The sequence below is a fragment of the Mesitornis unicolor genome, unplaced genomic scaffold (assembly GCF_000695765.1).
Source record: "Mesitornis unicolor isolate BGI_N332 unplaced genomic scaffold, ASM69576v1 scaffold13351, whole genome shotgun sequence".
Classification (NCBI taxonomy): domain Eukaryota; kingdom Metazoa; phylum Chordata; class Aves; order Mesitornithiformes; family Mesitornithidae; genus Mesitornis; species Mesitornis unicolor.
The window spans coordinates 95,599-119,301 of NW_010165878.1; the positions used below are offsets into that span (position 1 = coordinate 95,599).

At 37.6% G+C, this 23,703-nt stretch overlaps 1 protein-coding gene across 1 annotated transcript in view; it reads left to right on the forward strand.

Annotated features, from left to right (window-relative positions):
• The window catches only part of ROBO2 (roundabout, axon guidance receptor, homolog 2 (Drosophila)), a gene marked incomplete at its 5' end in the record, with an annotated part of 121,093 nt that overhangs the window by 86,099 nt on the left and 11,291 nt on the right, over window positions 1-23,703 (forward strand). The window contains 4 exons of the mRNA XM_010194776.1: window positions 2,651-2,911; window positions 6,126-6,343; window positions 15,876-16,058; window positions 20,751-20,921. Of these exons, the coding sequence (XP_010193078.1) occupies window positions 2,651-2,911; window positions 6,126-6,343; window positions 15,876-16,058; window positions 20,751-20,921 (833 nt within the window). The remainder of the gene's footprint in view (window positions 1-2,650; window positions 2,912-6,125; window positions 6,344-15,875; window positions 16,059-20,750; window positions 20,922-23,703) is intronic.

A 23,703-nucleotide genomic window follows, 5' to 3' on the forward strand; every position in this document is an offset into this window, starting at 1 on the left:
AACAAAAAGATCATGGATGTGAACAATATTCACTATACTAGTTCCAGAAGTTTCAGTAACTGTATCTTTTATATGAGATGTAGTTACTATGTAGTCTGCTATGTTTGACAACTTTTTGTTGTAGTTTTTTGTGGTTTGTTTTGGGGTTTTTTGTTGTTGTTGCGTTTTGGGTTTTGTTTTATTTTTGGGGGGGTGGGTTGTTCATTTTTTTTTAAAATGCAGGTTAGAAATGGTAGAACTGGTGTGTTTTTGGACTTGTTACATTATGAAGACAAAAGTTCTTTTACCTTAAGTCTTGAATCTCAATGTCCTGAATTTAAGGCTTAGTCTCCTTTCAATTTCAAATGATATTTAGATAAAGATACGGAACTCAAGCAGAATCTTTTTATTGAAATATCTTTTTACTATCAAGCTGAACATTTGGGATTTTGAAGCAAGTAGGGTCAAAAAGGTGAACACATCCAAAGATCATTTATGCATTACTGAAAAGCCACTAAGGAGTATCTTTCCACCCTGTCCCTTTTGAAGAAGAAGCCATTATACCAAAGCATGAGGTAGAGAGATTGTGACAGAGCTGTTGCACTGTACATTTTTAGCAGCATGAGTTAGGATGGTCCCTTCACTCTTGGGTGGTAATGTCATAAGTGAATATTGCAAGGAAAGACAAATTAGAGCTAGTCATATCTTAATTGTCTCCTAAGGAATTGAATATGTATCATATAACATTTTCTTAAATCTCTGTGTTATGAAAATGATGATGATCATTCACCTAAAAGCTCCTAAATGCCAGATGTTAAGATGCAGCATTTATTTGTATGTCTGTACATGAATATATGTTTATGTATCTGTATATGGTTATATCTAGATACAAATTTAAAGTTATACTAGTCTTAATTACAAGATGTCTTCCACAGACTTTTGGATGATTAAGCCAGGTTGTTTTTAGCTATTCCAAATCTGTACTTTTACATACAGACTACAGACTTCTGAATAAGAAAAAAGTAGTTCAGTTAATTTTAGAAATCTTTGTGTTTTTCTTCAAGTAAATGTTCTGTTCATAATACAGGTTTTGAAACTTCTCTGTCTCAGTGTTCCCAGCTTATTTGTAACCCAGCTTCACTCTTGAGCAATTTGATTCATTTTTCTCTGGGAAATTGGTAATTCATTCCTTCCTTCCTTCCAAATAAGGAGCCTTAAAGGAGTATTTTTAAACTGGTTTGAGAAATTAATTGCATAACACAATGCATTGCCTGCCTGCATTGCAGACACAAGAGATGTACCTTTTCAGCAGTCCTTGAAGGTGGAAAGAAGTTAAAGTGACTTAGACGATGCTTGGGGAATGGGCTTTAGAATGTGTAGATGGTTTGACAGTGAAGGAGCTGTGAGAGCTTATGGTTGTCTGGTTGCCTTTTTAAAAGAGCTGTCTAACCTGTGCATATTTTGGAATATGCTGTAGGAGTTAAGAAGAAATGTGTACAGATGCTCAAGAGACTGCAGGCTGACTGGATGTTTTGAAGATTGGAAGAGTTGAGATTTGAATGGTGTGATCATCAGCAGAGCTGTGCACAACTGAAGTTGTGTTCAGATTAGGGAATTACTCAGTCACTAGAGCCTATGTGTCTTGGGTGGTGCTGGTATCTCTAAGGGACAGATATCTGGGATGATACTGTAATGCAACACTGCATTGAAAAGCCTGTGGTGAGGACAAAGAGAAAAGGATTGAATTGCTGGAAAAGCCTAACGTAAGAAGTGGTAGTAGAATATAAAGCTTCTGTTTGTAGCCTTGATGAGATGTAGCATCACCTCTTATGCCTTTGGTATAAGTCTAAAAAATAAACCACAAAAACCTATCGGAACATCTCTTATATGTGAAGAGAAAAGAATTTAGTACTGACAAATATTGGTAGTTGTTAACCTTTTCATTTACTTTAGGCAGGTGTGTTGAAAGTGTTCAGAAATTTAACACTGTCTAGGTAAGTCCCAGTAAAGATTGGTTAGGAGGTGGGGTGCTGGCAGAGCTGTCAACATGTGTGCTAATTTATCTTATCAGCTAGTGCTGTGAAATAGCATATGCTTAGGGTCAGTGCTACCGTGACATGAATGTATTACAGTTCGTAGTAGATACCTATGTGGAGTGTGGAAAAAAACCCAGAATTTATGTGGAAAGTGTAGCTTTTTATTTAAGCTACAAAATAGAAACAAACAGTAAATTTATAGACAAATAAAGGGGAGGGTGGGAGTGAGGAAGTGCATAAGTGCAACTACATAAAGCATGCTCTGCCTTTTAAGAATGCTGATATTTTCGTGTCTATGTCAATCTTCAATGTGTTCTCCTAGGTTAATGATCCAGGAAGTGATTTCATTTTTGTTGTTGGTTGTGGAGTAACATTATCTAATCACCATTAACAAATGTGATATTGAATCAGTAATTTTTTTGTTGCACATCTTGTTGAAGTTACTTAGCTGTTGTGGTAAAAATTAAACAGACTCGGTAAGGAGAAATTAAGCAATTATGATCCTATTTTCAACAATTGTTAAAGCTCACACTGCATGCGGAGGGTTCAAACTGTAGCAGAAATCCTGTATACCCTCTAGTGCATGGCAGAGATGAGACTTGATATATACTAAGTTTACTTGGTTTTTATTTTAGATATGACAGTGATGGCTGGTGTCCACCTTTGCCAGTTCAGACCTACCTACATCAGGGCATGGAGGATGAGCTTGAAGAAGACGATGATCGTGTTCCTACCCCTCCTGTCCGAGGAGTAGCTTCATCACCTGCAATCTCCTTTGGGCAACAGTCAACTGCAACCCTCACACCTTCTCCACGAGAGGAAATACAGCCAATGCTTCAAGCCCACCTTGATGAATTAACTAGGGCATACCAGTTTGATATAGCAAAGCAGACATGGTAAATGTTTGGAGGGGTCACCTGCAGTCTGGAAAATGAAAGCGTAATAATAATTTATTCCTTGATGGCATAAATATCGATTGTTTTCAGCAACATTTCAGTAATGTTTCCAGGGCAGTGAAATGGAATAAGAAGTAGCAAAACTGTATTTACAGTTTGAAGGCCTTAAAGATTAGTAGGTGCTTTTTAAACCATAATGCTTGGTAATATGTTGAATCTTGGCTAAAAAACATGTGAAAATAATATTCCTCTGGAGTTTTATATATATTCAACTAAGTAGTTAACACCCACCTACTGACTGACAACTTTTATACAGTTCAGGGTACTCTCTCTTTAGGCTAGGAAAAGATATGATTTTTTTTGGATTTTCAAAAATATTGAGGTTCTCAATTCCTGACTAAAAATAATGCTAGTCACCTGAAATAGCAACGTAGCAGCTTTTACCATGCATCACATAACAATGAAGCATTTACATCTCTGATTGTAGTTTGAAACACCATGAAAATTTCTGATTCATAGGGAAAAACCCAGAAATAGCAGGAAGGAAGTTGTTAGAATTTACAAAATGGATCTAGCGTTTTAGAGTACTTTATGCCTATTTAAAGGAAGAGCAAGTAAATACCACAGTAACATTTCCCCGGCAAAACAAACAGAAGCAATCTCTTCAGGGACTGAGAAAGAACTTGTCAACTGCCCCAGGCTGGGAATACGGTGAAGGTCAGTTGCTTTCTGGATGTTCCCTCAGCAGCAGTTGTCCTTTTACAACTTTTCTATCCAGACAAAGCCCGTGAATCTCAGAGGAGAGGAGCAGAGCTAGTTACTGAATGGCATGCTGCCAGCGGAGGAGCAGCCTTTCTTCGCTGGTAAATAAAGCCACTAAGTTATTCAGCTTGAGCTACCATAAATAGATCAGGCAGGTAGGCAGGCCATGCCAAATCAAAGCCAGCTGTTTTCCCTGGACACTGTCACATCCTTGAGGCTTGTCTGCAATCTGCACTCAATCAACAGGGTCCTGTGGTCCCGCCGCAGTGCCACACTGCCAAGCACGCACTCTGGCCTGCCTCTGGGACAGACCCAAATCCCAGGCAGCAGCTAGACCTGGCCTATTGAAGGTAGCAACTTCTGAGCCAACGCACAGATGCACACCCTGTCTGTGCAGTCAGTCCCTGCTGCATTTTGCAGCTGTTACCCTTGCTACGCCCTACAAACTGTGGGTGCCAATCTGGGAGTGGATAACGTAGTAGGACTCTGCAGCTGACAGGAAAGGTCTTGCTCCCTTTTTGGAGAAATGAAAATTGATTGGGAACTTTCATAATGCTCTTAGGAACATACAGATTTTAATGTCACTCTTGTGCAAGGTCACATTACGTGAGCCTCAAACTCTGAAAAAAATATAGAGGAGATAATTTTCGTTTTCATACTAGGACCTTATAGCAGGTGTTGGGGTAAATTGAGGTTTGCAAATGTGAATTATTTTTGTGGTGGTTGTGACATGGAATTGTTTAATGCTTTGATATTGTTTGGCTGAAGAGATACCATGCAGTTTAGCAAACACTGTTCAAAATCAGTGGAAAGGAAGGTTTCTTAGTTTTCCTTTCACAGAGTTAACCCATCCAGTGTAGAAGAGGGAAAACAAAACAACAACATGAGACCTGTCAATTAGGTTACTGTAGGAGTAACAGAAGAAAAATATAGAGACCAGCAAACTGGAAATTCAAGAAAGAATGCACGAGAGATTACTGGAAAAGTACATAATCATTATGGCCTTGATCCAGCAAATCACTTGAGTATATGCTTAACTACAAGCATGTGAGAAATTGACTTCAATTGTTCTATCACTTGCTTAACATTAAGCTTATACTTAAGTATTTTGCTTGATTGGGAGCTAATCACATTGTTTATTGAGGGTTAGTTAGATGGTAGTGCCCTTTAGCTCACTGTTTTGAACACTGCATAGCTGAGAACCTGGTGTCCAGGCAGAAAAGTATTCAAGAACTGCTAATCAGAAGGGGGATGTATATCAGAAATTAAGCATTTGCCCTGCAAATAAGCTTCAGAATAAGCAATTATTTAAAACCTACACCAAGGCGGAAAAAGATTCCATTGGTATATAACATTTACCGTGACATTCTCAGATCTCATGATTTACATTACAAAGAAAAAAAGGCTGTTTGAATAAAGAGAATTACTGCCCTTATCTAGCGTAGGCAGTAATACATCAAAAACATATTAAAGCTAAATGACCAAACAGGTGACAGTTGTAATTTTTTTCTGTTATGCCGGTGTCCAAGCTAGAGACCAGCAGAATTCTGGATCCTGTCCAGAACGCTGCCGTTTTGAATCAGGTCATGGCACCTCATGAACAGCCACCCAATGATTCCCATGTGCCTGAGTTAGCAGTTTCAAGTATGGTACATGCTCTTATGCCAAGGCCAGTCATGCCTGGGTCCGCTGGCACAGCTTGCTGTGTATCTGTACTGCTGTGTCGAAAGCTGATGGTTGTTCTTTTCCTCTCTAGCCTCTCAGAGACCACGCAGATGAAACTTCAGGTCCTGTGCTTGCCTTAGGCCATTTAGCTATCCTGTGGGTGTTTTTTTATCTTTGTTTTTCTTTTTTTTAATTGTGACTGCTGCATGCAGTAATTTCACACATGCATGCCCTAATACTGCTGCAGTTAAATAAATTAAGCTACTTGGAATAAAGCAAAATAAAAAGGCCTTACCGATAATGGGTTCATTGGACTTGAAAATTTCTTCTGTTCTCCTGGTCATTTCCTCCTCTTTAGGGTTCTACTTAAGAGCACCAAGTCTGTTTATGCAGAAGGAGTGAAATTTAATTTTTTTCTCAACATGTGATTTGCAAGGTAGAATACTGGGTTATACACTTGTATACAAGGTTGGGATTAAGAATTGTGTTTTTCTGTGAACTTTCTACCTGATTTATATAACCTCTGTGTACGTTGTTCCTCATCTGTAAGAGGACAATCTTGAACTTTCCCATCTTACAGGAAGGGAAGTATATTTAAGTCTGGAAAGTGTGCAGATAGTCTGTCATTAGAAGCTATAGTGAATAGCTGAAATGACTTTCTCCAGTTTGACCTAACAAGCACATTTTGTAAATCTACTTCAGAACTTATTGAAAGGCTTATCTTCTGTTGACCATAGTGTACAAAGTCTCATCCATTCTGATGATGTTTTCCTGTTTGTTTGTGTAGGCACATCCAAAGCAATACACAACCTCCTCAGGCTCCAGTTCCGCCCTTAGGATATGTATCCGGAAACCTTATTTCAGGTTTGGAAACAGATGTTCCAGATGATGATGATGATGATGAGGACGATATTGAAGAAGAAACTGTAGAAATCAGTAGGCCGCTAAGAGGTCTAGAGCATACTCCAGGCTCCAGTATGGACAATCTAGACAGCTCTGTGACAGGTAACCAAACACAGTTAACAGTGACACCAACTTGTTCCTAACAGTAAAATACATCATAATTCAAACACTTTCTAAGTAAAAATTTATTCCGCTCTATTTCTGTAACATTTAAAATGTGTTAATATTGAACACTGAAGTTAAAGAAGGATTTGAAAATACTTTGCTGCAAAATGATAAGAAAATTCATGAATTTTAAAAAGCTTTAAAGACTTGAAAGAAAACTCAATTATATTCTAGCTTTCATGAAAAGTTCACTCTACTGGAGAAGCAAGCCAGTTACATAAAAAGAAGTGGGAGGACCTCAGCTTAGGAATATATATTTCATAAATCAGAAGCAGCATGAAAATGTTATCTTAAAGCACTTTTAGATATTTTGCTGGGTAAATGCTTTCACAGATGAACACAGGGAAGTTAAAAGACTTCAGAATAAGTGTAGTTAGATCAGCACAGTATTTATTTGTAGCGTAAATACAACATTTGTGTAGGAAAATGTGAATTTTGAACATACTTTGGTCTGCTGAATTTAGTAATTGTTCCCTCTCAATGAAGATATTTAATTACTCTGACACTCCTTCCTTTGCTGCTTCTCGACCTTTGCATGTCTTGGAAAGTTACCACAGGGTTCATCAAAGGGGACCTAGAAAGGCATGCTAAACTAATGCACAGAATCTGAATGAATAAAAATGCTGTTGATGAAATGTAGGGAATTAAATTTTTTTTTATAGAGATTTTATATGGTCATAATATACTTTTTTGTAAGAATGAGTATAGTACCTTTAGGTTGAACTTGAGCCTCTGTATAATATACTGTATCCATAATGTACAGTTGTACTGGAGACCCAAGTGTACATAACATTTATAGCTCAGAGAAGCTAGTGGGTGCTTCTTCAGTCTTTGATCTCAGTGAAAGAACAGTGATTCTCAGTTGTACCTGAAGGGAAAGTTGCTCAGTGCAACCTACTACCATAGCACCACTGAATTTAGTGTCTTTGTTCTGGACCTTTGAAATTCCAAGGATTTTGAACCCTTAATTAAACATTGCTATTCTGAAAACACTGCAGGAATATGACAGTAATGGATCATCAATATCTATAATTTTCTTCCTTTTCCCCTGTTGAATTAAACAGTGTATAGCTTAATCCTACTTTCCAGGTTTTCCTTCACCTTAGGGCCAGACTGCTTACCAGTCTAATTAAGATATAAGAATTGTATCTCTACTGCTGTGATTTGAAATCCAGATTCAACTGAAGGCCACAGAGTTAAAGTTTAAATCCCTGAATTGAGAAGGTTAACTTATTAGTGCATGAGTATATTAAGTCACTTCCCTGAATTTCTAGTGTAATCTCCTTCAGGCTATAATTCTGCATATTTTTGCATATCTCACTAATGGCTCAGAAGCCTTTCCATTAGGAATGCAGTAAGGGTTTTGCACTGGTAATACAGAAATAAATAAATAAATAAATACAGATTGCTATATATTTTACATTTGGTATGTATTAATATGTCAATGTCGCTATATCTGCAAATTGGAAGATGAATGTTTCTCTCATTTGCATTTTCACCTAATATTTTGGACCCCTTTACCTAGCACAAACTAAACATTAAATGCATTTCTGCTCCAATTTATGGACATCCATTCTTATTACAGTTTATCCTTTTATGTATAACATTCAAATGTGTTATAATAGTTATAAATATTGTTTAATTATTGGAGTGTTAAATGTTTAATTATTGGAGTGTTAAAAGCTTTCTGGTGTATTTTTGGGGAAGGAAATTGGGCAGAACCTGGTAACGTAGACTAGACATGTACTTAAGGTGACCTAAATGCACTTCCAGTCATTTCCAACACTGTCTTGATGTGGCCTCATCCAGCTGAAAATTAAAGTTTTTCTTTTACTTGTTCAATTGCTAGCTGGATCTGTTCCTTGATCTGGTTCACTGCATAGCAAGGTGTTCGCTGACACTACAGGAAGGGAATGTACAGCTGGAAGCAAAGCAAAATGACAGACTGCCCCTATAGCTTATAGCCAATGCTTAAATTTACTTTAAACAATTAAGAAACTATAGCTTTACAAAAATAGATCGAGAGTGTTAGTTTACATGATGTGTAAAAGGACAAACTCTTCAAATAACAAAACTACTTCTGTTTTCCTTTGTTCCTATATAGGTAAACCCTTGATTTTCTGAAGGCTTGTTTTGAGCTTGATTTTTTTTAAAGGTGGAAGGAAATTTATTATTATTGTTGGGGAAATTGTTTCAAAACAGAATTTTAATCTTTGTGTGTCCGTTTCTGTTAACTTTTCCAAGCTTCATTTACTGCTGTTGAGAAGGAGGGTATATAACAAATTACATTCATTGTTTCTAAGCTGTTTCTCATGCTTTAATTTGATTGCTTTACAATACTGTAGAACAGCTAAATTGTTCTTTCTTGCACTAAGAAAATATAAGCTACCTCTTCTCATAGCGCTTTTAGTAATTTGAACTAGCATTCTCCTTGGAATTTTTATACGACATTTTCCCTTCTTTAAACATTATATTAAAACATGGATGCAAATGAGAACAGCTAACCTGGATAAAACAATATTTCTGTACATTATGAAGCATGTCCTGTGAGTTCAGTGTTGGTGAGAAATCTAAATTGACAACCCTTGGTTAAGTCTTCCTCCAAAAAGAGTTGCTGTACGGTCAGCAGAGTGAGTTTCCTCACCCCATTCTGTTAGCATGCCTCAGTGATGACTTGAAGATACCCACTCTCAGGATGAAATGGCACATTGTTCTACATGGCTGAGCTGAGACCGAGGTTTTCATCCAATGCCAAATGTGGGATTCTCTGAGGGGAAACAACGGTGCTGTGTGAGCCAAGCTCAGACTGCTGAATTCCTCTGAAACCACAGCATTGCTCCTTTAAAAGTCAGGTTGTCTTCCAGGCCCTTGAGTTTTACTTACAGCTAACTGAATATTCGGACAAAGATTTAATCTGCGCTGTTAAGCTTTTCTCTTTGCAGGTGGCCGAGACATAACATTGACATGTATAATAAAGTGAAAAGAAAGGAGGAGTGCACAGTAACTATATCTTAACATTTTCCAGATATTGCAAAGAAAACTCAAAGAGGGAGGTATATATTTGAATGTTTATAGGATGGAATAAGAAATTAAAGCCAAAGTTTTGCTTCATTCCCAGCATAGTTTGGTAGAATACTAAGTTACTGATTCTGATTTAAAAAAGAGAAAAAAAAAAAGGAAAGAAAGAAGAAAGAACTGAAAAGCAGCTGTAAAACTTCTGCTCACTTGACTTTTACTTCATGATTATTTAGGGTTATTTTTGCTTTCAGAGACACCTTGAAATATGTTTTTTCTTTTGCTTATGTTGAATGCTTGTCTTTATAATGAATTGTTGTGCAGAGTTATGGCATGAATGGTCATGAATAGTCTGTTCTATTATTCTATTTTAATAGACTTAATTAATTGCATATGATGCCTGTATAAGAAATTAATTTGCTTCTCACTGAAATCACTAAGAACAACACTAGGTTTTGTCAGATCAAAGTATTATGGTTTGGGGTTTTTTTTTGCCTTCTCCTTATCTTTTCCACCCCCAGCACCACCAGTGAAGTTAGTAGTGAGAGCTGTTACATGTTCAGTCTTGGTTCAGTTTGACTGAGAGGAGATATCCACCCATTAACTGGCATAGAAATTAGAACAAGCCCTTTTCTACCTAATTGGTACAAACTGGTATTAGCAGAGAGATGCTCGTGTACACAGTTCATCTACAAAAGGATAACATTTTATTTTTTTAATAGAATGATATAGTTCTAAACTTATAAACATCCCATAGGTTGTATAGCACAGCAAGGAAGAAAATCCCTTATGTGGCATGTTTTGGTCTTGATTAAATGAATCACTGATCACTGTCTGTATGGTAAAAGTTGTTCATTTATTGTGTCTGAGCACAAATGGAATAACTCTTAAAAATTACACAAAATCATTTTCATTACCCATATTTTACTATGGCAGAGTTCAATATTTATATTGACTTGCTTAGGGATACCTATTGCTAAAGATTCTATTTTATAAGCAGCTAGACAGATTGCATTTAATAGGAAGAATGTGTTTCATGGATTAAATATGTGCTCAGAAAATACGAAACTGCTACTTTTTGTATCTCATAAAAATGGTAATGCAACAATTAGCAGGGTCATATTATAAAGCACAGACTTTAGCTTAATGGATCTAGGGATATGCATTCATCAGCAAGGATGGATTTAGCATAAAACGACATGTAAATGAATTGATGACTGATCATAAATTAATTTTAGTGCTGAAGAAGTAATAGAGACACAGCAAGATGCCACTTTATCATAGTATTTTACTGCTCAGCAACATTTGAGCAACTACTTAGTGTTCTGTGTGCATTTCTTTTCTAACAGCTTGAATAAATTTGAGAAATTTTTGTGCCTTTCAGCAATACAGAAACAAAAAAAAATTTAGAAAGATTGAAAATGCAAACACAAATAAATTTGGCTAAGTGACATAAATTCATTTTTCATTAAATGTTTATGAAAGGCATGAATCATTATGAGACCTGTGAAGTGCCTAATGTATATATATGATTTTTGCCTCCTTTTGTTTAGCATTTCCTGCCCCAAAATAAAATTTTTAAAACTTAAGGGTTTATCTCAGGTGTATACATTTAAGTATTTGGACATTTATGGTGAAGTATAATATAAAGTATGAGACCAGGACTAATTTTTGAAGTGTGATCCTATTTATACTCTGCATTCAGCCCCTTGTACTATTCTTTCGTATTTTAGTGGTACAATGACTATTGCCCCTTTTATTCCATCACTTCCACCAAAATCAGTTTCTTTGTAATTATAACAGTAGTCAGATATATCCAAAAGAGGACAATGTCTTTCTCCTGTACAAAGGCTAAAGGAATTCTGTAACTGGTGTCAGCTGAAGTAGCGTCAGCCCCCAAGGACTTCATCGCAACTTCACAAACCTAACCAGTCTAACCCTGTTCCATCAAAAACTTGCCGTGGAGCAAGGGCTTAATATTAGCATACACTTAATGGTCTTGTGAAGGAAAGTACATAAGCATACACATACAAGTACCAGTGACATAATTTATTAACTTTAAGTATGCCTGTAGTTTGGTGCATACTGAGAAGTATCTAATGGAATTTTCAAAAGTGTTAGATTTGTTATGGGCAGCTTTTACTTCACAAGTACATTAGTTTGTTTGGTTTTGATTTTTTTTTGAGTAAAGCAAGAGCACACTTTTCAAAGAAAAATAGCATTTTTATTGCCTGCAAAATGCCACTAAAAGCAGTAGTATGCAGTCTACAAGAAGCTAGCACCTCTATTCCCCTCACCTTTCCCTGAGAGCAAAGAAGCTTTCTGTTTCCATTAGCACCAAGAGATATTTTATGGAGCAAGAAAACAGAGTTCAACTTTTCACAGAGTTGATTTTGTTCTGCATAAAGCATTTACTGCTACTGTCAGCATGAGTAAAATTTACAGTTGCCAGAAAGCGTAAAAACTCAAATGCGCTCTTGGAAAACGCATAGTGAGCTGCATGTAAAGGAGACACTAAAAGCCTGCTTTATTCCATTTCAAAATGCACAGTTGATCTGAAAGGGACGTCAGCATCTCTTATTCTGCCTTTATTTGGAGAGAAACAAATGTGCATCTGATTTGGAAACCAAGAGACCAGTGGATGCCTTTAAACAAGCAGTCACCATGTGTGCTACATTAATGCAGGTGTGTGGTGGCCTGAGGTGCCTGGAGTTGGCCTCCAGCTACTCCCATGCCTTCTGGGCAGTGTCTGCACCTCTGGAAAGCAAAGCAAAGTGGAGTTTTACTGCTCCAAGTTTTGGTGGGGAAGAAGTTGTTTATGCAAGGAAACTGAATAGCTCAGGTACCCTTAGAAATAAAGATTTCACCTGGTCATTCACATCTGTGGGTGCTGTATATGTCTCATGGTAGCTTGCTGACTTTAGCAGTTATGAAGAGTTTTGCCTCAGCTTCCAACAACCAGAATATCATAGAATCATAGAATGATTTGGGTCAGAAGAGAACTTTAAAGATCTAGTTTCATCTATGGGCATGGGCAGGACATCTTCCACTAGATCAGGTTACTCAAAGCCTGGTCCAACCTCATTTTGAACACTTTCAATGATGGGGCATCTACAGCTTCTCTGGGCAACTTGTTCCAATGTCTCACCACCTTCATCATAAAAATCTTTTCCCGTATATTCAGTCTAAATCTACTCTCTCTCAGTTTAAAGCTGTTGCACTTTGTCCTGTCCCTAAGGGCCCTTGGTAGAGGTCTTTCCCCATTACAATCTCCCTTTATACATTGAAAGGCTGCAAAAATGTCTCCCCAGAGCCTTCCCTTCTCCAGGCTGAATGACACCAATTCTCTCAGTGTTTCTTCATAGGAGAGGTGTTCCAGTCCTGTAATCATTTTTGTGGCCCTTCTCTGAACCTGCTTTAACAGGTCCATGTCTGTCTTGTGCTGGGGACCCCGGAACTGGATGCAGTACTCCAGGTGGGGTCATTGCTTGCTTTAGTTGACAACTGCATTGAAGTCCTCATCCAGTACAGCTCACATCCCTGCAAGGATTGAGTCATGCTTCCAGCCTGGCTGACAATCCTTCCTACCACAGCTGCTGGAGGATAGGGGAAAGGAGGAGCAATCCATGCTCAGAATGCACTGTTCCTTGTCCATGGGAATGTGGAGGATTTCAGGAATAGGGCTTTCCTGTAGAGCTAGACTGAAAAATTGGCAAACTGACAACAGCAGTCTAATGATAACTAAAATTTAGCTATTGCTAAACAAACCTGGCATGTCTCTGAGTGTGCTGAATGATAAATATATGCACACACATTGGAAAGAGCATTATGAACTCTTGCAGATTTTTAGTATTTTTCATACTTAAAATGTGATTTTTTTTTTTTTGGACTGGATGAATTTCAGTCCAGTCCTTCAAAGAGCAGATGAAAAATTGCAACCGTTCCTAGACATTTCCTGAAAGCATCTCATCCAAATTATGTGCATATTGTGTAATAGCTGAGTGACAGGTTAGCAAACGGACAGAGCAATGTGAGCAAATGGAAATTCTAAGAAGTTCCTTTAAAACATCCATAGTCTTGTGCCTATGATACTGAAAACCATACATATTCTGTTCAGTATATATTTTTATATATGTCTATGTAGAAAACAGAATGTATCATACAAAACTTTCAGACTCTGAAACTAACAAAATACATGGGAAATTTTCAGCACCCGACTATCATCCTTTGATACCTGTATCTCTAGTCATATTCTTATGTTTCAGCTTGCGCTTACACATTTTGCAGAATATATCGATAAGCAATTGTTTGAAATTGTCCACAGCTATAGCATTTCATTTTCTTATATCTTTACCAAGTGTATTATCTCTAGTATCTCTTTTCATACATCATCAATAACTGTTGCTAAGTCTTTTTACTTTCCATTCTCTATGATGTGCTATCGCACTTTGATTGTTAGTTGAGAGACTGTCTTCTCAGAGGAAATTCAGTTTTAGCCTTCCCTTGCTGTTATCTAGGCTTCCTTACATCTGTCTGCATCAGGTCGAGTCTGTTTGGAAAATTACAATTTTATGTGTGCTGTTGGCAAAGTAGAATCAAACTCTGTCACTCTCTGTTGCACTTAACACACTTTCTGCCCATCAGACCTCCATAGACCTCTTCAGTTTCTTTTCTTGTATCTTAGGGGTGCATGGACTTTTATTATAGTCTGCCACTTGGCTGACATTAAAAGGTTTGGTCACTGCAGCATCACAAAATAATCCATTGTTCTTGGGCTCTGCGGTGCAGTGTGCTACTGACTAAATTCCAGTATTCATTTGTTGTACTCATTACTTATTTTTGCAGGCTATTTTTAATATCTGACACCACTGTTAGTAAATTAGCCTATCAATTTGGTCTTAATAAGCAGATTATTACTGATTTGCTAGTTAACAGTTTTGAAAACCATAGTACTTTCTTCGACAAGGATTTAAAAAAGGCTTTGAAGTAAATTACTTACACTGCTACACATCTTACATATGTTTACATAAATTCACCTGTGCTAACTGAAGAGTAAAGTTAGGATCACATCTTTGAAAACCAGTGCTCTGCAGATTCTTATGGGTTTGAGCACTGGGCATTTTTTTTTTTAAACATATACATGCCACTGTGTTTGTAAAGCAGATTTTGGGTATTTCAAGATAGGTGCCTGTGCTATCTCAGAACAATAGGCTGTGTCTACACAGCACTATGCAATGCCATGCAGCAGCTCAGTTCCCAGAAGCAGTCTGGCAGCTCTGCATCTCAGCTGGACTTGGTAACTGGTTAGCATGACCGACCTGTTCCTCGAGCAAAGGTACTTGGTGCTAAAGTCTCCTTTGCCTCCTGCTCCACTGCACAGTGTAGAATTACCCTGTGACATTTACCCATGAGTTTTAGAAGTACAGAACACCATCAGCTCCATCCGAAACCACAAAAGAAACAGAATTTCAGTACTTCAGAAAAAATATTAACAGAGTGATAACTTTTGCAATATATTTTACTGCCACATTGGGTAGCTGATCTGTGCTTCATGCATTAGAAAAAAAATATGTAAATGAAATGAAAATAAGAGGAATCCTTCTTCACTATTTAGCTTTTTACAAATTAGTTATGTCAAGATTTCTACATTTTTTTCATGTGCTTTTTCTGGTATCTGGTTTTATGATGTTATTATCACTTCCCTCTCCTGCAGTGGTGATAATCCATATCTAGAAGGTACCATGAGGCCAACATTGGCTTAGTGACTGACTCAGTATATTTGCTCAGCTTTTGAATGTTAATTATTTCTAACCTTTTAAAAAGGTAACTTTAATCCACTATAATGAACTATTTTAGGTCAGCTTTGTTCAGTCCATTAGGATCACTCATCTATATTAAGGTTTTGATTGAAAAAATGATAGAATCCCAACCCTGTTCAGAATAGCTCTTGAAGCCTATGTCTGACTTCAGCCATATTTACTGAGACTTACACTTGTGCTGTCCTAAATTAAGACTTTGTTTTGCAAATATCAAACTAGATACTGATTTATAATAAGTCAAGTAAAAAAAATCACATTAATTTCAATCCCAGGGAATATCTATTAAGTTTCAAAAGGATTTATTATGGAGCCTTCATATCTGTAGAGAATATGTATAATTTTGTTTACAGGATCACAGCAACATGGAGCAAGCTACGAATGAGATCCCACTTAGGTTTGATAGTGCTCTTTTATCCCAAGCTTGGTCAGATAATCTTTTGAGTTTCCTGTTGTGAAAAGACATATTAAGTGGGTCTTTAAGCTTTAGATGAATACTGCTCTTTTGTACCAAGCTCTGTCAAATGAATTTTGGGTTTCCTGTTGAGAAAAGACATATTAAGTGGGTCTTTAAGCTTTAGATGATCAAAAAAATATCAAATGTGCACAACTCACTAGACCCCTACATTTGTTTTTAGGTTCAATGGTAAATGGATGGGGTTCTGCGTCTGATGAGGACCGTAACTTTTCTAGTCATAGATCTAGTGTAGGTAGCTCCTCAGATGACTCGATCTTTACCAGCGGCAGTTTTGCACAAGCACTGGTTGCAGCAGCAGATAAAGCTGGTTTTAGGCTGGATGGAACCAGTCTAACAAGAACAGGTTTGTAGACTCAAAGTTGATGCTTTCTGCATGAAGGGTGTCTCTGCCTATTCTTTTCTTCTTTTCAGTGAACCTGCGTCTCACACTTGTCTAACATGCATGAAATAAGGTGGATGGAGATATTTTTATCAGTGTATTTTAAATGAATCCTTGCACTATGTTTCATTTTTAGTGATTTGAAGTAGTGAATAGCACAAGCTTTTAATCTGCACCTTTGATCTGCTGCAGTTTCCCTCTGTGCTGGCTCTGCTAAAGATTTACTGACATATGCTCCATTTAATACTTCAATGAAAAGATGCCTAATTCTGTCGTGCACTCGTTGATGATTTTAGTTTTTGCAAAATCTCCTCACAATCATTCACACTTCCAGTGATGAACATCATGTTTAAAGTATTATCTCCATCCCTGATCTTCTGTTGCTTCTCTTCTTACAAAAGTGTATTTTTCCGTGAAGCTTTTCTAAGCATGGGGTGAATTGATGTGCTTTTATTGTTAACAATACAATTTATTTTGATAAAATTTCATTTTAACTATGCCAACTGAATCTGACAAGTTAAATGTAACAAAGGTGAAGTGACTATTGGTTTTGAAAATAGCCAATTTTCTAAAATGAATTAATGAAAGGTAAACATAATTTAGTTCCTATTTTTAAAGTTCTATATGTATTATTTCTAGGAGAAAAAAAACAGAAGTAAAAATTATTCTTAAATATTCTGGAAAAAAGAATGTCTTTGCATTTACTTAGTCTTATCAAAATAACAAAAATAATTATTTAAATTCACTAATCTAATAGCAAAGTATGAACTTGGGTCATATTTTTGTTATGCTTTCCCATCTGATTCCTGCCCATGGGTCCCATAATGTTCCTATCATTTAAATTTTTTTACTATTAGTCTGGTATGGAGTCTTTCCTTCAGTAAAATGTGTGCATTTATGAGAAATGTCTCCACATGTTAGGGCTGAAAACTGCAGGCTTTCTACATGCAATGACTTCATGACAAACGCTGTCTTTTAGGAACATTCGGAGTGTAGAAAAGTATAGATGGCAAAGTCCTATGTCACAAACAAACTACAGAGTGAACAGATACAGCTTTTCTCAAATCACTGGGACTTTGGCCATTGTCTTTGGTCAGTCATAATCATCCTTAAAAGATAGTTATTTCACCATTAAAAGTAGATAAAACCCTTACTTGCTTCTTACACAAGAGGAAAATTGACTGAGTAAGTCTGTCTCGTGATCTGAAAAACACAAAGCAAAACAAAACAAAAACTAATGTAGACCTTCTTTCATGACTACTGTGGGCACATTTGGCCAAACTATAATTTAAAATGTACAGTTTAGCTTGAAGAGTCTCCTAAAGAGTTTTGAATGAAAGGAGCAAAATCTTCCCAACTTTTTTTCCGTGGCCTCAGTAAAAGCTAAAGCAAAGATACATGGAAAATTAATCTTACTTATATCAGGTCATTGACAAGTAGTTTTCACCACAGATGCACACATTGAAAAAGTAAATGGACACAAAACCACACAGACACTTTCAAATAAATAGAATTTCTTATTGTAGCTATATAAATGGAAAGTACAAGGAAACAAGAAGCCCTCTTGTCAGTTATATTTTCCTAGCCTAATTAGGTAACAAATGCACTTAAACTGAGTACTTGCGTGTAATTCCTCAGACAGACTATTGGAGTTTAGGGTACAAAAAAGTATCCAATGATTGTGGTAGAGACTTTATTACCTTCTTACTCTCTTAATGATCCAGCAGGCAAAATGGAAATAAAATAAAACCTACATGTAAACAAACAGCCCTCCCCTCTTTTCCTCAGAAAAACCTCAGCAAATGGAAATAAGTCCCCAGTACTTACTGCAGTTTTGTTATGATATGATACATCCCAGGGTAGCGTGGATCAATCAGACATGCCTATTATGGACCTGCTGTACCACAGCAACCCGCCCCTCCTCGTGCAAAATGGTGTCTTGTAGTGGAGAAGCAGCAGTATCTTTTCTGTTCATGGCTCTGGAGGGAGTCTGAAGGCCCTGACTCTTCACTCCTTTGCAGCCTGGACAGCTATTTTTACTCCATCAAAACAGCTGTGAAATATTCTTACTGATAGGAAAGGATAAGTCCAACTTGATAGCCTCACGTGGCTGTGTTTGATTGCCAAGAATAAGAGGCACTGGTGAATCCAGGCACAAGGTATGTCTCCTGCCAGACACTTTGAGTCCAGTTTCCAGAAGCCATCGTGTGATTTGCCACATAGTTCAGATAGTTTTTCTTTTTAACTCCCTTGGGAAATTAAATCAAGAATTAGTGGATTCATCCTTGTCTCCACTTACAGACCGTAAATCTACTGCAGAAAGTCTGACACTGCTCAGCAGTTCTTACTGGAAAGGCTGCATACAAATACAAGTTGCTGTCATCAGATGCTAGGTGCATTGAAAAATGGTTTTTGGGAGCCTGCACATCATTTGTGTTTGCCCCATGTCTGATTTAGGTCAGTGCTATTTATTTTCTCTCATTTTCATGGAGGAATAGAAGAGAGAATGTTTGGTGTGTATTTTTTCCCAACCAACATTCTGAATGAATAATCACATTTCTTTAGTCAAGAGGATAAGTGTGAAGAATCTTCATCCCGCACTCAATAGTTGCACTTGCATGTTGTGAGTTTATTTTTGCAAAACATCTGTGCAATGTGCTGTGAGCTAGGGTGGAATTTCAGGCACATATCTGAATTTCTTTGCATTACTAGTAATTTTTTATTTTTAAATGAAATTTTAATATTTGTCTGTGTTCATCTGCTGTTTTATCCTTATCTGTGAAACGAGGGCTTGATCACTTGTCTTTGTCTGGCTGCAGCTGTGCCAACTATAGAGGTTAATGTTTCCAGCCTTCCCCCAAATGCTTATTACTGCTTTCTCCCATCTCCAGAATTAGCTGCTTGTGTGGGCGTTCTGTAATCCATCTGAGTTAAAATGAGCCAGGTTAGCAGAGGCATATTTTTCATACCATTTAAGTTCCACAGGGCTTATTTTGGTAGAGGAGGGTTAGAGATTGTCCACATGAGGAGTTCAAACATGGTGACCTCCAATAGCTAGCAGTGATGTGCAGCTGGAAGACAAGCCTGCCTAAGTGCAGTGTCCTCATGAGGGCGCATGTCAGTCAGAAGGTAGAAGATAAAGCCTGAGACAGTCAGGAAATCTCAGAAGTTAAACACTAGGATGTTATTCTAATGTGTGTATATTAACGTGAAACACCATGTTGGAGAGATTCTGGCTAAATTTTTCAATTTGCCCTCTTTTTGCACTGAGTATATTTCAAATAGTGTACTGGGTAGCATATTACTCCTGATTAGGCATATCTAGATTAAATCGTATGTGTGACAGCATATTGAAAGTAAGCGCATCCGTCAAAAGTTCTTACTAGAAAACATAACTCACAGCAAGGCAGACCCTAGTCACAGAATCACAGAATCACAGAATCTTAGGAGTTGGAAGGGACCTCGAAAGATCATCCAGTCCAACCCCTCTGTCAGAGCAGGATCACCCAGACCAGGTCACACAGGAACACGTCCAGGCGGGTTTTGAATGTCTCCAGAGAAGGAGACTTCACAACCTCTGTGGGCAGTCTGGTCCAGTGCTCTGTCACCCTCACACCCTTTGCCACTTTCCATCAGCTCTTGAACCATTTGGGCCTACTGTAGCACTGAAAGAGCAGAAGTTCTGATGGGCTTATACATTTTCCACTGCAAACAGGATTAAAAAAAGTAAGACTTTCAAGTACCAGTTCTAAATTAATGAAGAAATTAACATCCTTGATACTTGACAAGAATATAGGGAGAGCAAAAGAAAGTAAAAGATGGAGATCTTTAGTTTTCATCAGTTATTATTAAACAATAAGCCTAGTTAACTGAATAAAAATATCAAAATTAGAGGAAGTGATGTAGTAAATGAACTGTGCTCCTGTGGTTCCTGCCATGATGCTTTTAATGATCTGCTCCATAGAACTGCATCAAAGAATTTTTTTAAGAGACATCCCATAGCTTGATAAATCTATAGGTATATAGAAAAATCTGAGGAATAAATTCAGCCAGAATAAATTATTTTTTAATATGTAATAATACTGAAAACGAACAGGAAAATTTTAGCATTTAAATATAGCCCCTATTTTTATTTTTCAAGAAAAGAGAGCCCTTATATATATACAAACCTACACTGCTACATAGCTTGCAAAATCAGTTATGTTTATCTCACTGGAGTTGCTCCAGATATACAGTGCATATGGGAGCTCCTAAAATGAGAATCTGGCTCGGCAAATATGAAAGTGGAAGGCAGGAGGAGATAAATTTGATACGATTGCAGAACTGTTTTCCCTCCCTGCTCAAGGCATAGGAGTTGTTATGACACATCTGTTCAGCACACAGAGCAGGTAGGAGTTCCATGGCATACAGTAGTTTTATCACAACAGATGGAATGATTTTAATTATAAAAGTTAAAGACAAAAGAATGCCAAGTTTCTCACTTCGTTTGTTGTGGTGTGTCTTAAAGCAGTTGGCATCAGTGGGTACCTCGAGGGGACACTTGCTTGCCTCTGAGAATTAGACCAGATTTAATGTTTCAGAACAGACATTAATAGAACAGACTATTTCAAGGCAATAACATTTTTTCATCTGGTTTCTCTTTTTTTTTTTTTTTAGGCAAAGTATATCCTTCCTCTCAGAGACCTCGGCCAAGCAGTCCTTTTTCTACTGACAGCAACACCAGTGCAGCTGTCAATCAGAGTCAGAGGCCGAGGCCCACTAAAAAACACAAGGGAGGACGGTTGGACCAACCCCCCTTGCCTCATCGTAGGGAGGGAATAACAGACGGTAAGTGTGGTGAAGTCTCTGATGATAACCCGCAAGATGCAGGCATACAGAGCGGGACAACATAGAGCAATCTTTTAAGGAATATACATTACAGTGAATTAAGTTTTTGGTGAAGTGGGGTCCCCAGGTTGCCAGGTGAGCAATAGTGCAATGCTAGCAGTGTGGAGCTTGCTTAAGTGAGTCTTCAAGGAACTTCATTTCAGCTCTGAACATGTTAGCACCTCTTAGGTTTCCTCAAATCTCAGTATAAATCTTACCCCAAAATGACTGCATTCCATGTGAGTTGACATTAAAAAATTGCCTTTGGGTAATTTTACATTAAATGAAAATAACCATTGCCAGCAGTAGCAGTATGCCATAAATTCCTAGGCAGAAGCATAGAGCCAGTTCCACAATGCTGTTTTGACAGCCACCCAACAGCTACTGCTATACATGCCACACTTATGATTCTGCATTACATCTTGTCCATTCTGCTTCATTCCTGACATCCAGTGACCTCAGTGATTTTATTTCCCTCTTTGATATCTCTACTGCTCTCTGACCATTGCTTCCCATCTGGAAATACTGAACTTGTCTGTTCTGCTCTTCTAATGACTAAGATCAGTGCAGTCTTCCAATATCTGTACTTTCTTGAGTTTGAGAAAAGACGCAATTGCTGCCTGTTACTCCTTGAAGACGACTGGATAGGAAGGTGACTGGCTGTCTACCTCACCCTCATTTCTTCTGATCTCCAGCCTGACCCCTGTAGGTGTTGAAATTATCACAGGGGAGAAGCAGGCAAATGGAAAACCAGGAACTGCTAAGGATAAGTAGTGCAGTGTAGATGGGGACATGATCACTTTCCTCATGCTGACCTTTCTTTCAGTATTCAAAGCAGGGCAATTCTGGGAGCTAGAGTGTTTACCTGCCACAGTGGCTCTTGTAACACTGTCCAGACCACAGTGAGTCTGTCTCCTAATCTTACACCTTGATGAACCTTCCAGTGTATGGGGAAGGTGTAAAAATAAAAAATAAAAATTACTTTAGATTTTAGTATAAGCATCTTTATTCTAGTAAAAATTACTTGAGAATCCCTTCATTATCTTCTTCAATAGTATAAATAGTTTGTTTTATTTATAATGTGCTATTTATTATCTTAGGTACATGGATAAAATACATTAACAGTTTACAAGCTGGACTATGACCACTAAAAACACCAGAGCTCTCCTCTCAGTTGTCTTATCAGGTGTACAGATGCAATTCTGTGGTATGTTCTGACAGATTCCTGGTTTGTTAGACTACAAAGGTGGAAAATAGATTCAAGCAGTGAAAGTCTTCACCAAAAGGGTTGTATCTTATGCTTTATGGCTTACTCTCACTATCATATTATTTGGGGAAACAGCTTAAAATAGCTTAGATTCCACTCATATGGATCTGAATTGGTTTAAACATTAATGCCCACCCCTTCTGGATATATTTCAGAGGCCTCATTGCTACACAGATCCATTAAATAGATGTGTCTATGAGAATAGTAACTGGAAATCATGGGTGTCACTTGTGGTGCTGATAATACTCTTTCTGTGCATATGTCAAGTCAACCCTTCCATGTGGCACATCCTGTCACCCTGAACTATGAGCCTTTTGGTCCACAAATTCTGTGTATATGTCAGTTTTTACTGCATTCAGTATGATGGGACCTTAATCCTTCTGTTTCTATGTTGAACAATAATGCAGGTACCAGAAAATTAATGGGAATCCAGTTCAGATAATGAGACAGATGGAAGAGTGACTCCTCTGGGAGTGGCTCCATCATAAAATCTGATGCTGTTTTAAATTAGTGAAAGAGATCAGATTCTAAGATAAATTTAAAAAGAGGAATCTCCTACTGTCTTTTATTTATTCTTTATAAAATGCTTATTTTATTGGAGTTTCTTTCATATATTTTAGTCAGAATACCAATAGCATACCATTTCCTTCAGCAGTTCACCTCCCAGACACAGGCAGTAACCATAACAACTTTTGGACACTGTTAGCTTAACATTTGTTTGTTATAAACTTTGTTGAAGTGCTTACTATACATCCCCAAAATTTATAATGTCTTGGAGTAATAGAGGATCTTTTCCCATCCTCTCTTACCACAGGAACCCAAATTGTGCAGTTTTTCCACTTCAACTCTTACTGAATATGAGTCATTAAAGTGTAATGGCAACTCTGAGTCATAGCTAAATTTGCAAAAGAACATTTGTCAATTAAGGAAGATAAAGATTGCTGCTGCCACCTGTGTGTATGTAAACAAACTGAACGTAGGAACCTCCAGTATACAGAAATTAAAAATGGTAACTGGATGCTTTGTGTGCATTGAACTTTGCAGATACTACTATGTTTAAGCTACAGTTAGAACAAGGAAGTAGGAGAACCTGGGATAGATCCAGCAATTCTGAGTCCTAATCCAGGCCAGTCCGTTCAGCCCTGGGCCTTCCTGATTTCAGTGGGAAGCTTCACTATACATTTTCTCCTGGTTTTGAGATGTCTCTAATTCATTCCCTACAACCGCTTCTTCTTGAATTTGTCATATAAGAACATACTTAATGTGTCAGTTGTCTTCAAATTCCCAAGGTGGATGAGTCCTAGCATCTTGTGTTTAAGTCTCATCACATACTGGTGTCTGTCATTTTAAATTTTCATTGACCAAGTAAGCTCCAGCCATGTCCTTTCTCTGCCCTTTCTCATGCACCTCCTGAGCACTTCCCCCTTGTTAACTGTAACCATGTGGGACAGAGTGAGAGACCTAAGAAACTGTAAT